At 43.0% G+C, this 14558-nt stretch overlaps 1 protein-coding gene across 5 annotated transcripts in view; it reads right to left on the reverse strand.

Annotated features, from left to right (window-relative positions):
* The window catches only part of PIGN (phosphatidylinositol glycan anchor biosynthesis class N), a 138475-nt gene that overhangs the window by 90289 nt on the left and 33628 nt on the right, over window positions 1-14558 (reverse strand). For 4 of the 5 annotated variants that reach the window (XM_085877149.1, XM_085877150.1, XM_085877151.1 and 1 more), the window contains 2 exons: window positions 10791-10915; window positions 973-1103 (listed from right to left, as the gene is read on the reverse strand). In XM_085877149.1, coding sequence (XP_085733275.1) covers window positions 973-1103; window positions 10791-10915 — 256 coding nt within the window. The remainder of the gene's footprint in view (window positions 1-972; window positions 1104-10790; window positions 10916-14558) is intronic. The other variant, XM_085877153.1, reaches the window with a different exon arrangement.

The following is a 14558-nucleotide window of genomic DNA, read 5'->3' on the forward strand; positions in this document are numbered from 1 at the left end:
TATATATATATATATATATATATATATATATATATATATATATATATATATATATATATATATATATATATATATATATATATATATAAATATATAAATATATATATATATAAATATATAAATATATATAAATATATATATATATATATATATATATATATATATATATATATATATATATATATATATATATATATATATATATATATATATATATATATATATATATATATATATATATATATATATATATATATATATATATATATATATATATATATATATATATATATATATATATATATATATATATATATATATATATATATATATATATATGGCCTGATCTCTCAATGGTGAAGATTCATTTAAAAAAATTCTCAGATCCGAATCAAGATTCGGATCTTCTCCAAAATCGAATCAATTTGTCCTCGTCACACACCCAACCTGCCCACCAACTTTTGTCCAAGTATGTACTTAACTTTTTGAGATATCCTGCTCAAAGACAAATGGACAAACAGACAGGGGTGAAAACATACCCTTCATCCACATTCAGTGGCAGAGGTAATTAAAGATCACATGACAGAGAGCATGAGATCAAAGACAAAGTAGAGGAAATATGGGGATGGAATGACGACGATGCCGACAAAACTGTCGCTTTGGAGAAACAAGATGGCAGTGTTTGCCAGGCGAAGCAGACAAGTTTACCTTAAAAAGCCACCTCAATGAAATTGAGGAAAGTTCAAAACCATCACTGGCAAAAAAAAAAAGGAGAGTCACCACAAACTGAACGAGACCACAGAAGGGATCAGACAGCAATATGTCATAGGAACTCGGCACTTTGTCAACCACTTTGCATAATAGATTCTCCAGAAAATTTAAAGCCATTTTTGGAGTCATGAGCACAAAAGGCTTTGGATAATAAGAAAACTGCTTCAATAGCAATCACATCCTACAGTGAGTTCTACTAACCCCAGTCAGTCATTCCGTGGTCAGAGGTGAAGAGATATGCTGTTTTTCCATCATTTTCAAAGTATTCCTCGATGGCTGCAACTATTTCAGCAACTCCTTCATCCACTGCTCCAATGTTTTGCAGATATTGCCTGGATGCAAAAGGTGCACTTTAAACAGTCCAGCTTTAAACTTCACAGTTCGATCTGAGAGGTTAATCAATGTCATCATAATTATTGGCAAAGACGACAATTACAATTTTAAAGGTCCACAGAATTAGAAATTAAAATTTCTTTTTTCAATGTAATGATTTTGATTTTAAGTAATAAACAAAGAACTGAATGTGGTTTTTAATTCAAATAATTTTTTGAAGAGTTAATGTTAAAAAAGCCAACCGGGCTTCGAACCATGAAAGATCCAGAAGGCCAACGTGGTCATTGCATCATCTTTGTGACATAATCACCAGTACTAATGTCTCAGCATTCAAAGGGTAAAGGCTGTACAACTCGCTTCAGACTCATCAAAAAGTGAATTTAACAAATAATTTTCTGTTCAGGAATCCTCAGATTACAACGACAGTCAAAATCATGACGGAGAAGGTGCTATCATACCGTACATGCATGAACTCGAGGTCATGAAATACCTGGTGTTCACAACAATCGGGACGCCGCCGAAGAAAGACTCAGCAATAATGACTAGTAAAGTAGTAAATCATCGAGTTAGAATGTGGCAAGTGTGGTATTTTGATGAAATACTTCTCTGTAATTATTGTAGTAACTAGAACAACACTCAAGAGAGAGCACATACCTGTGCCAGGATGAACAGTTTATGTTTTGTATCCCACTGATAGCCCAGATCTGGATCTGGACCGACAAAATCGAATCAACTTATTCTTGTCACCTGAACAAACTCATCCGCCTAGTTTTGTCATAATCCGTCCACAACTTTTTGAGATTATCGTGCGATATATATCGTTTTTGGACCTATTTCTCAAAGGTGAAGAATGACTTTAAAAATTCTCCTGTCTGGATGTACAGCGCAATACGTATAGATGCTTATTACCATACTGGTTGAGACTATCCTCACAATGTGCATGTACATGTAGTAAGTGAGTGATGTACAATAGGTTAATTAACACTGAATGAACATAACTGTACAACCGCCAAGGCAACAGAACTGTACGTACCAGCATGAATATACGCTGATGCCGATAACAGATAGGAATACTGTACAAACAATGTACATTTATGAAATTTTGAAAGAACTTCTGAAACTTTTTGAAGAAAACAGCACAATCAACATGAAAATATCAAAATCAGTAATAGAAGCCGTGAGCAGATCCAGATCACTGGTTTAGGACATGGGGCACAGAATCCAGTACCCCAAGGGGTGGATATAGGTGCAGAAGCTTTTACTGTAACTCGTCTACATTTAGTGGTAAAATAATTACCATTCTGTTATTTGTTTACCTTTTTTGGATGGCCCAGTACTTAGTGGCCAATTTGACTTCACACTTTGGTAATTATCGGTTTCCTTTTCCTTTTTTGTTGAATGACTCCCTGCATTCAACTTGTGAGCGTTTGTATAAATCTGTGTGTATTCAACGTTATTAACAGATGTTCTTGTTTTGGAGGCTGGTTAAAAAAAACGCTACTTCTTGTGCTTTGGGGCCCATTCAAAAATTACGTAACACATTTTTTGCCTAAATCTGACACCCCCAACCCCCTGTAACGTTCCGTCATCTATCTATAATTCCAGCAATCTGTGTGTGTGTGTGTGTGTGTGTGTGTGTGTCTGTGTGTGTGTGTGTGTGTGTCTGTGTGTGTGTGTGTGTGTCTGTGTGTGTGTCTGTGTGTGTGTGTGTGTGTCTGTGTGTGTGTGTGTCTGTGTGTGTGTGTGTGTGTGTGTCTGTGTGTGTGTGTGTGTGTCTGCGTGTGTGGGTGTGTGTCTGTGTGTGTGTGTGTCTGTGTGTGTGTCTGTGTGTGTGTGTGTGTCTGTGTGTGTGTGTCTGTGACCGCTGTTTCTCGACAACCACTGGTCCGATCTAATTGAAACTTGCCAGGTATATTGCTGGGGACCTGAGTATGTGCCTTTTCAAGGTTTGATGTTAATCAGACAAGTGGTTCCCAAGTTATGGCCATTTATTTACCAAACCAATGACAAGACACGTTGTTACGTGGGCGTGGCCGATGGAGAAGGGAAGCTCAGCCGCGTTCCCCATTATGGGTTACAACGTATGGGCTTCCGGAGAGTGATGACTTCGTGTATTCTAATAATTTCTCGATTTCTTATGCGCATTTATAGATAAACACTATGCCCCAAGTTATGATCGTTTTCATATTAGATGGTGCATAAATTTCGGTAACATCAGAGTGAGCTGGTGTGCTCCGAACCAGGAAGTAATTTTTTTTCTCTCTCTTCTCTTTTTGTTTTTCCTTGCGATGACATTGCGAAAAGGCAAAATACGTTGGCGGTAATTGAATATTTGGGCATTAAAACGAAATTGCGAATAATCGTAACTGCGAATAATATGCCAACTTCCGGGCCACGCACGTACGGGCACGCGAGAACGAAGAAACGGCCTGTGTGGTTGTTGTTTCTTGCTCGCGGTTTGAATATTTATTTATTATTATTATTATTTTTTTTTTTACGGGCACGTACGTATGTACTCGTGCTTCAAAAGACACTCCATAAAATATTACGTAACGCTCGATGAAGACACGCCCCTCCCACTATTTCATACCTCAATCCCAGGATGCTATTTATCCCGTTGTTTTTTTTCAGTTACTACAAACTATATTTGAAAAAGTTAAGGCGGTACAGTGTACCATCAATAAGACCAGGAAGCAGTCGGAATCCCTTAACTGACGTCATCGGACTAATCACTACTGAATGATGTAATCGTTTCTAAAGATGTTCAATTGTTTATATTTGCAAATTACAAGGAAAGGAAATTATGCACAGGAGGCCATTCGATCCATCATGCTTGTGCTACACCAATACCAGATTTTTAATAAATCCATCAATACCCCTTCCCTTCGTGTGCAGCCTTTTGGCTGCTGGTTGCATCATTAGTTAGGGGCACAGATATGCCACTGATGCAGTGCCCCTATTACCAGTACACTAGTACTCATTTCGCCGACCTCGGAAGGATGGCAGGCTGAGTCAACCCCCTGGTGTTAATTCAGCGGAAAACGGGGCAAAACTCAGGACCCGAGGATCCCAAGCCGCCACCCTAACCGCGAAGCCAACACCAGGCTTTTAAGTGTCCATGGAATGAGATTAAGTGTTCATAGAAATAGCAATGATGGAATTTAAATAAAGCGATTTGTTTTTATCATAAATGCATTGAACATGTGTATCATTAAATACAATTGAATCTTTAAACAAAGGGTGAATCGAGAACAAAGTTGTAATTGACCGATTAATTAGTGTTGCATAACGGCATTGGAAACAACCCGTCCCCCTGTAACACTCTGTAACGACACTTGGACATAAACCCCCACCCCCCAACCGTTATGTAATTTTTGAATGGCCCTTTTTCAGCAACTGTTTGGTCCATCTATTTATTACAGCGCGGCGACATCACGCTGTTATATAATTGGCTATTCTGTCCTGTGTCTTCTGTCACACTTATTGTTGGGTGTGATGTGGGCGGAGATTGCCGGGTGGATTGTGGGCGGAGATTGCCGGGTGAATTGTGGGCGGAGATTGCCGGGTGGATTGTAGGCGGAGATTGCCGGGTGAATTGTAGGCGGAGATTGCCGGGTGGATTGTGGGCGGAGATTGCCGGGTGGATTGTAGGCGGAGATTGCCGGGTGAATTGTAGGCGGAGATTGCCGGGTGAATTGTAGGCGGAGATTGCCGGGTGGATTGTGGGCGGAGATTGCCGGGTGGATTGTGGGCGGAGATTGCCGGGTGGATTGTGGGCGGAGATTGCCGGGTGGATTGTGGGCGGAGATTGCCGGGTGAATTGTAGGCGGAGATTGCCGGGTGAATTGTAGGCGGAGATTGCCGGGTCGATTGTAGGCGGAGATTGCCGGGTCGATTGTAGGCGGAGATTGCCGGGTCGATTGTAGGCGGAGATTGACGGGTGAATTGTAGGCGGAGATTGCCGGGTGAATTGTGGGCGGAGATTGCCGGGTGGATTGTGGGCGGAGATTGCCGGGTGAATTGTGGGCGGAGATTGCGGGTGAATTGTGGGCGGAGATTGCCGGGTGAATTGTGGGCGGGGTTAATCCGGAAAAGCGACGTTTTTTGTGCTGAATCGTTTTCTGTGTGACGCCGGAAGTTGATTTTCTGAGCAGGAAGTGATAATCTTCCTGTTCCGTTAGTTGTTGACGCACAGCGTTGTAACTCTCGTTCTTCATTGTTTTTCACCAGAAGTGTTTTTAAAACGTCTTGTGGAGGTGATTTCTTCCTCTTTTTTGGTGACAGAAGTGGTTATTACAGCTCGGCGACATCGCGCTGTAATATAATTGGCTATTCTGTCCTGTGTCTTCTGTCACACTTATGGCCGCGTTTGATCTGAGGGCGATAAATAGAAATTTGTCCAACGTCACAACTCTTCCCATCATGCATGCTAATTCACCGTATCTACATTTAAATTTTATAACCGCAAAATTGTTTCATCATTCTTAACCTTTTACTGCCCCCAGCCGCGCGATATCAAAGTATTTGCTTCTTGTTTTCCATTTGATTAGAATTACAGTATCTCTAATCTTTGTGGGGATCGTGTCGGCTTTTCAAATTGCTTCAATTTACTCACCCCAAACTGGGAATACAGGACGTTATCATACGAATCATCTTCAAAATAGGTGCTGCAAATGAAGCTTGAAGCAGTTGGGCCATGCCACTTTCCTCTGGTCAGGTATACCTTGGCTGTCCCAATTTTCCTTACAGCTGGATATTTTGAAAAAAACATGCACACGCACACCATATTTGGTTGTATTGCTGCAACCAGCAACAATGCATCGAGATGGCATTCTCAGTACTTTTTCAGCGTTCAGTTTTTCAGAGTGTATATAGGCCGTACGTAAACAAGTCCTGAAGCAAAAGTATCCTGGAGATGATGGAACAGATCATGTGATATATGACAATCACATCACCATTTTTTTTGGGGGGGGGGGAGTGGCCAATTTAGTGTACAAATTACAAGACACACAAATTAACATTAAAATCTTCATTTGAAGATATTTATTCAAGAAAAAAAAAACCGATTAAGTGTCAAGTGAAGCCGCATCCACTCATCAAACCAAACATGAATTTCTGATTCTGTGGACCTTTAAAGTATTATATTCGGGAAGGAGTCGATGAAATAAGAGATAACAATGAACAGTCTCATTACCGTGAAGACAATCTTGAACATTATAATCAAGCATTTCCTTATCAATAGATATTTTATTCTTAAACCTCTCTCATTAAATTACTTTCATCACCGTCATCCTTGTTTTCAATTAATCTGAGAGCCATGCAAAACAGATTTAATAGCAAGTTAGAACAGAAACAGAACTTGGCAAATATTTAACTAGTAACATGATCAATATCGGTGATGGGCTTGAAAAAGTTAAAAAAAATCCTTTCCATTGATGAATGTGAATTATCCCACATACATGATAATTTTCAGCTCCATCAACATGTTCAACTGGAACGGCACTCGGTGGAGTGCATACCTCAGCCAGGTTGAACAGTTTCTGTTTTGTATCCCAATGATAGACCGGATCTGGATCCGGACCTGAACCAAAATCTCATCGGCTTGTTCTTGTTACCTCCCCAACTTATCCACTAAGTTTTGTCATAACTCATCTACAACTTTTTGAGATATCATGCCACATGTACTGTATACCGTTTTTAGCCCCGTCTCCCAATGGTGAAGAATCACTTATAAAATTAAGCCTGGTGTTGGCTTAACCATTAAGGTGGCTGGCTTGACATGTTGGAGTCTTGAGTTTGAGCCCCTGTCACTCTGTTGAAATAACACCAAGTGGGTTGACTCAGCCTGTCATCCTTCCGAGGTCAGCAAAATGAGTTCCAGCTTACTGGAAACAGGGGCACTGCATCGGCGGCAGAGCCGTGCTTCCAATAAATGATGTCACCAGCAGGCACTGGCTGCATATGAAACAAAAGCTTTGTCCTCCCTTCCTCCCCTCACTTTGTCCCCCCAACTCTCTCCCTCTACCTCTCCCTCTGCCCCATCTTTCCTCCCCCTCTCCCCATGCCCCCCCCTTTCCTCTCCCTCTCCCCTCCCTCTCACTCTCCGCATCATGTAAACCAGAAATGGATTTTAAAATGCATTTTGCCTTTTAAAACATCAATATCCACACAATTTTCTTCCCATTTTTGCAACTGAGTCTAAAGTAATTTTAGACACAATAATATATTAAACAAGAAAAAGAGCAATCAGAGATTGCAGACCCTCACCAGGACTTGTTTTGTGTGGTGTGTTGTGTGGTGTTTGTGTAGTTTTGTGTGGTGTATTGTGTGTGGCATTTGTGTTCTGGTGTTATACGTAATTAATAAGAGACATAATTAGAACTGCTACTTTATAACTGCTGGGAGTGATGGATGGTTCAGCCATTTCAGAGAAGAAGATTTTATTGCTTTTTAAAATAATATGGCTGCTGAATCACCTGACTGATGATGTCAACAAAAAAAATTTTGTGGACCATTTTATCCCGAGATGACCCTCAAAAATTTTCATACTGATCGGATGTGGCGTTCAAAATAGGCAATTATGATGTCATAACGAAGGCACCTATGACACACATTCCCCATGAGGAGTACTTGCTATGTGCCAAGTTTCATTTTTTTCGAAAGTTTTCCAAAGAGATACAAAGGTCCAAAGTTTTTCCGTTTTTCCAATTCGGCTGCCACAACACGTGACCTATGACGTCATAATTATCATTAAAACCTTCCACTAAAGTAGTCACACCAATGGTGAAAATTTCGTCTCAATCCGACAAGTGGTTGCGGAGAAAAACACGAAAGTTCAGTGCGGACAAACAGACAAACAAACGGACCGAAATGCAATACCCTCTCCTTCAGCGAGGGAAATTAGACATCAAATTTGAGTTAAGATAAAGCTGTGAGAGAGTCAGAAAGTGTGAGCCCCACAATAGAAGCCAATGAAACCTCAGACCTATACTGATTTGGGTTTGGGGTGGATTAATGGAGGTAGAAAAGATCGAGGATTTGGATGGGGGATGATAAGAGGTGGTGGTGAACAGCTGTTTTGAAGGCTTGGAGGGAAGAGTGGGATTGAACAGAGTGAGGGAGTTTATTCCAAAGGTGAGAAGAAAGAGGAATGAAAGAGTGAAGGTGAGCAGTGATTCGTGGTTATGGTAGTTTTACCAGAAGGGGGTTGTTGGCAGACCTTGAGCGCCCTGCGAAAATATGGTGGGGACAAATTGCAGACACAGCAGGGGGGGTGAGACCAGAGAGGAGACGGTAGAAGACAGAAAGACCACCGACTTGCTTGCGGTGAGAGAGTGAGAGTCCCAAAGACTCGGCCTCATCGCGGGAGATGCTAATGATTCAAAATGCCTTGGTTTCCACAGCGTGAAGCCGAGAAAGGTGGGAGACAGGAGCACCAGCCCAGAGGGGAGAGCAATACTCCATCAGGCTGCAGATGAAAGCTTTGTATGTGGTCAGGGGCTCAGGTGGGCCGAGGAAGGACTTTGCATGATGGAGGATTCCCAGTCGGCGACTGGCTTTGGAGGTGAGGTTGGAAATATGGCTTTCCCAGGAAAGATCATGGCAGATAGTGAGACCCAGAAGCTTGAAAGAAAGGACTTCTTCCAGAGGGTTGTTGAGAAAGTGGATGGGGGGGATTTGCCAAACGGTCCTTTCGGAGAGACATCGTGAGAGTGAGATTTATCCGGATTGAAAGACATGTTCCATGTGTTGGACCAGTTTGTGATTTTACCCAGATCTGCAGTGAGAAAAGAAGCTGCTGCTTGCCGGTCTGAGGGATGACAGATGTTACGGCAGAGGGTGGAGTCATCAGCAAAGAGATAAAGAGGATTTTCCAGAAAGTCGGAGAGATCGTTGATGAAAACCAGAAAAAGAACAGGGCCCAGAACGCTACCTTGAGGAACTCCAGCCTGGACAGGAAGGGGGGGGGTCGAAAGAACTCTATTTAGGGCCACACGGTGACTGCAACAGGAGAGGAAGTCTGCGAGCCATGAGTGGAGATGGCCTTGGATACCATAGGAAGAGAGTTTGGTGAGCAGGGCAGGGTGCCAGACTTGAACAAATGAGAGGGTGAATAGAACAGAGAGAGGGTGAGCAAGCACAGAGGAGCAGGTTTTTAGGACAAAGAGACTCCAGGGGGGTTTAGTCCCCACCTGGACGGATGGCCAAAAAGTTCTCCCTTGGAGGTTTACAGCCGAGACTCTTGGAGATCAATGAGCACGCAGGAAAGAAATGGCGGTAAAGGATGGAGGCACACGGGTTGTACTCGACCCACAACAAATACATAGACAAAAGCAAATGAAATCGAACAAATAATAATTTAATAACAATAATCAAATATGTACAATGACAGTAATTTAAATTACAATAATGAAAGAAAAACATAAGGTAAGCTAAATCTGAATCTAATTGAGGCGCCTCCACACAGACTTAAATACAGACAAGGGAACAGAACAAAACTTCGTTTTGGCAAGATAATAAAGGAAAAAAACCCTCCTTTATCCCGGCACTTAGCTTTGTCCAGAGATTGTCTTTATGGAACGAGGAATGGAGGCGCTTCATCTCGAGGCCGCAAACGTGCCCTCAAAAATGGTGCTCGGCCGCTCTCTCGCAGCGGGACGAATGTACCTTCAGGCAATTCGTGAGGGGGGTTCAACACCAAGGTTCAGAGACCCCGTTGTTGAGATTCTAAACTCAAAACTCAGCTTTCTCGTGCATCGATCGTCCTCACTGACCGGATGTTTTTCAGAATGACTGCCGTGCCCTTCGGTTACACCCACGAGGCTCGGGGTCCGTACCTCATGACCCAACCAAGAACCAAAGGTCAGCGTCTTGCTTCACCATGCGAGCCAAAAATCGCCTCAGCACGAATATGATAATCGTGCCATCTTCTTCATGCATCGAAAGAAAGCCATTTAATCATGCCCTGATCTTTCATGTCAACTCCTAGCTACGTCCTCGTCTCTCGAGCGCGGGCGTCCTTGACTTCGCATTCAACCCCACTTCACCCTGACCTCGTGCATGTACTCCGAATCTCTCATGATTACTGTGCAACCAACCCTTCTTCTTCGACGTCACGCCGTATCAAGCTCCTCCTCCGGGGCGTGGCCTGCTTGCACGAAATCTGGGAAGGTGGGACTTCTGGCCCATCGGCACGTTTTGCTTGTTTGTTATCATGGTTTTGGTGATAAAAAACACAACTCCTTCAATGGTTGGCTCGGAAATGCAAAAACAAAGGAATAGTTCACAGGGGGCAATCACATACTCGGGGATATTGTCCTTAATCCATATATAATTAACACCACACCACCACCCCGTGTCACTTAAGCTCACAGTCTTCCAACTTAATTACATCGAGATGTCTCCTACACGTCTATGGACCAAACAACTCTATTCAATTCTAACTTTCCTATGAAATTCCTCCATCTACCCAACAAACATAACAGTATATTCCCCAAGTAAGTTTACTATAACTTGTAACACACAACACCGAGAATCATAATTTGTACTGACAAACTCGACAAAGCAGTTTTGATGGCTCTCTCTTCCAAAGCAAGTCACAGTGACATGGTAAGTAGACTGAGAGGTACTAAAGGGCTATGAGAGGCATGACAGGGTTAAAGCATGTCATTCCATGAGCAACTCACTGAGATGCAGGTCGGTGCGCATGTCCGCTGATGTCAATGCCAAGGAGATGGAGAAATAACATTACGCGATCATTTGCAAGTTTAGAACCCAGATGCGAGTCTCTCCGAGCCTCCTGAAGAAAGTCCTGGTTGCATTGCATGTACACAAACACAAATACACACATAAACATGAGCACACACCTGTGTAGAAACATGCAAGCACAAGCACAAACACATCCATACAAATAATAACACAAATAAAAGAAAATGTGATGAAAATGAAAATAAATCTCAATCTGACAAACCAAGCTCCATTTTTACAGCATGAAGCGGAATACTTTACCATGAATCATGGTTCTTGAATGAAAGACTCAGGAGAGGAGAGCATTGCTTTCCTCAAGAATGTTAGTCATCCAATCAGTGTTCCAAATATGAAAGTACTTTGCATCAAATGATGAGGTTTCATGTAATTTGTGGGGTTAAACCCTGAAGTCCTGGTGGACAACTATCTTTCATGACTTGATGTGTACATTATGTTCGTACAACAGTTGTGTTAATGGAAGTGTTGGCAGATGGTTAAGCACAAAGTCATAATGGACGATCCAGCATACAACAAATCGATCATTGATCAATAAGCAATGGTTTCAGTTTTGTATTTTGCTTTGAAACATGCAATAAAAGGAAATTATCATGATACAGGGCCTGTATTTGGTACTATTTCAAATAATTATATTCATTAATTTTTTTAAACAACAATGAAAAAACAATGTCACAAACTCATTCACAGTGGTTCATTAGACTCAGTGGAATACAAAAAAGAAAACCTTGAATATGCCAACAATAATATCTACAATAAAAGAAACAAATAAATAAATAATAATAAAAAAACTTCATCTTGAAATACCTAAAATGACACGATAAAATCAATCAACATACATTGGCTTTAAAAGCCTTTTTTTGAAAATGCGAACTCACTCTTTGGGGAAGAAATAAATTAATGGATGTGTTTCTAGCTCAATGGCCTTCATCAAAGGGGCCCACCCGTTCATAAGGTGTTGATTCTCTATGCAAGATCAATAATGTCAGTTATCAGATCAGTTCATTTTCCTGCTGCTGAATCTGTCTGATCATGTGAACGCATCGGGATGGTTGATGGGGAGTTGACTAGGTTGCAAGGTCCAATGGGGTGACTCCACCGCACCTTCTAAAGGTCCTTCCACCATCATTTCTACAATAGGCTGCAGTCACATCCATCCAGCAGCACCCTCCTGTTTAAAACCTCTTAATGCTTGTCACATTTGGCTCGGCGGCCGTAGGGTCTAAAAAAAAAAAAATCGATGGCCACGAGCAATTATAGGGCGGCCGCAGTATTTCCACGGTCACACAATGTAGCAGTCACATATGTTTTTATTTTTCGGGTAGCCGCATGGGGTATTTAGAAATTGTGAAGACCGAAAACGTGGGGGTGCCGTACAGTCTTTGATTTGATGTCGCACGGTGACCTTAGGGCGTCCCTGCGGCAGCCATAGAATTTTCAAGGTCGCCTCAAGGTGCCCGCAAGGCGACCGCAGGGGGGCCCGAAGGCGAACGTGCGGCCAGACGGACGGTAACGAGTGGGTATATATACCAGTTCTTTTTCATATGTATATCTTATCTCATATCTGTCATAAAGATTGTGGACCAGGTCATCCTCTCCATCAGGGTCATTGTCCTGCTCAAGCTGGGTGTCTGGCACCTGTTCTGGCTCCATGGATGGCTGGTCCTCTTGCTCATCCTCAGGGACTGGGTTGGTCTTTTTCTTGGCACTTTTCCCCTTGTCCTTGGTTGATCGCTTCTTTGGAGGCATGGTGATGTGTCTGGTCTGAGCTGCTGGTGAAATGTGATGATGTCTGGCAAACACCTATACTCCGATCACTAGCGGTAGAGCACGATCGATGCAGACTGCCACGGAGGCCGTACGTAGGACGCACGGCGGGCGTAGGGGAACCGTGCGTCGACCCTGTGTTGCCCACAGGTAGTCACACAGACCACAAGGCCACCGTACGTTGAACACAGGGACGCCTTAGGACTACCCTACGGCGACAGTGGAAATAGTGCAGCCGCCGTAATTTTTTGGGGGTTGGCAAAATTCGTTTTTCATTGATAAGAGCCTACGGCAGCCGCACGATTAATGCAAGCCCACCGTACGCCCTACGTAGGTCGAGGTGGAACATCTACGTCATGGCTACGGCTTGTCGAATTGCTACGGCCAACCTAGAAATTAAAAAAGTTATAACTCCGCGCTTTAATTCCACGGAGACCCCTACGGCCTGTAAAAGATAACCATGCGGCATAGGGCCACCCTGAGGCCACCTCAGAAACTCTGCGGCTGCCGCACGTTTCTGTCAATTCAGGGGGGGGGGTACGGCTGCCGTATCCTAGCCGTAGAGCAAATGTAACTCATGCTTAACCCTCACCAATACATGCTCATGATGGAAATGAACAAATGAGAGATTCTTTAATTATCTAACTTACGTGGGCCCCGGAAGACGCACCATGCTGGAGAGACAACACATAAAGGTCATAAGACAATAAATCCCCCGGGCTGTGCAAGTGTGGCACATCTGGTAAAGTGCAGGGCGGCAGACTTGGTCACGTCCTTCCACAGGCTAGGTCAGTGCCTGGATCCAAAAGAAAGGAGGAGGGACATGTCTGGCCGGGTGGTGGTGTGGGGCATCAGGACAGTATGGTGGGGCATCCGGTGTGAACTCTTTTAAAGCCTATGCCCACCACTTCACCCATCACCTGTCATGCCCCTTCCTTCTCATTCGGCATTGGCCATGGGCCTCATCTAACAGTGGAGGACTGCCCCCTCGATGCTTGTTTGCAGGATGCGAATGTTGTTGCAGAGGTGCAAATCTTGATACATAGGTGTGAATCTTGTTGCAAACGGACATTTCCCACCGATGTAGCACCTCAAGGCCGAGCAAAGTCTTATAAAGGACATAGAGGCAGATTTACAAAGGTGAGGACATTTGAAATGGGGTCAAAAGCAATGAGATTTTCAGACAGACGATGTCTAATGATTACATAAGGGACGCATTTCTAATATTACAGCCCAGACATCATCTGTTTCAGTTAAACAGAATCCTTCCTCCCACATCGCATCCTCGACTCCTTCGTATCTCTCCCTGGCTATCATTTCCTCAATTTTGATAGGCCTTAACCCCGTTCTGGCGGCAGAGTTGCTCTTTACATCAATAACTCAATTTCTCACTGTCCACAAACTGATCTTAAACATCCCAACCCACAGGAGTACATTTGGCTGCGACCTCCCTTCCACTCCCACCTTTTGTTCATCTGTGTGTTGTACCGTCTTCCTAACAGTGATGACTCCATCTACCTCTCTCTCTCTCTCTCTCTCTCTCTCTCTCTCTCTCTCTCTCTCTCTCTCTCTCTCTCTCTCTCTCTCTCTCTCTCTCTCTCTCTCTCTCTCTCTCTCTCTCTCTCTCTCTCTCTCTCTCTCTCTCTCTCTCTCTCTCTCTCTCTCTCTCTCTCTCTCTCTCTCTCTCTCTCTCTCTCTCTCTCTCTCTCTCTGGCAACATGGACAAACTTTTAACCACTAATCCCACCTCTCTCTTCCTTATATGGAGTGATTTCGATTATCACCATGCAAATTGGCTGAGTGTAGGTGCCCCTCTCTTCAGCCATGGCACTTCAGCAAAGGAATTCTGTGACTCAATCTGTGAACCTTCCAATCCAGATTTCTCCTTATGGCAAATCTTCCCTCATGGACTTGGTGATGACAAA

The sequence above is a fragment of the Eptatretus burgeri genome, chromosome 4 (genome assembly GCF_056783735.1).
Source record: "Eptatretus burgeri isolate ZD-2024b chromosome 4, Ebu_testis_v1, whole genome shotgun sequence".
In the NCBI taxonomy this organism is placed as follows: Eukaryota; Metazoa; Chordata; class Myxini; order Myxiniformes; family Myxinidae; genus Eptatretus; species Eptatretus burgeri.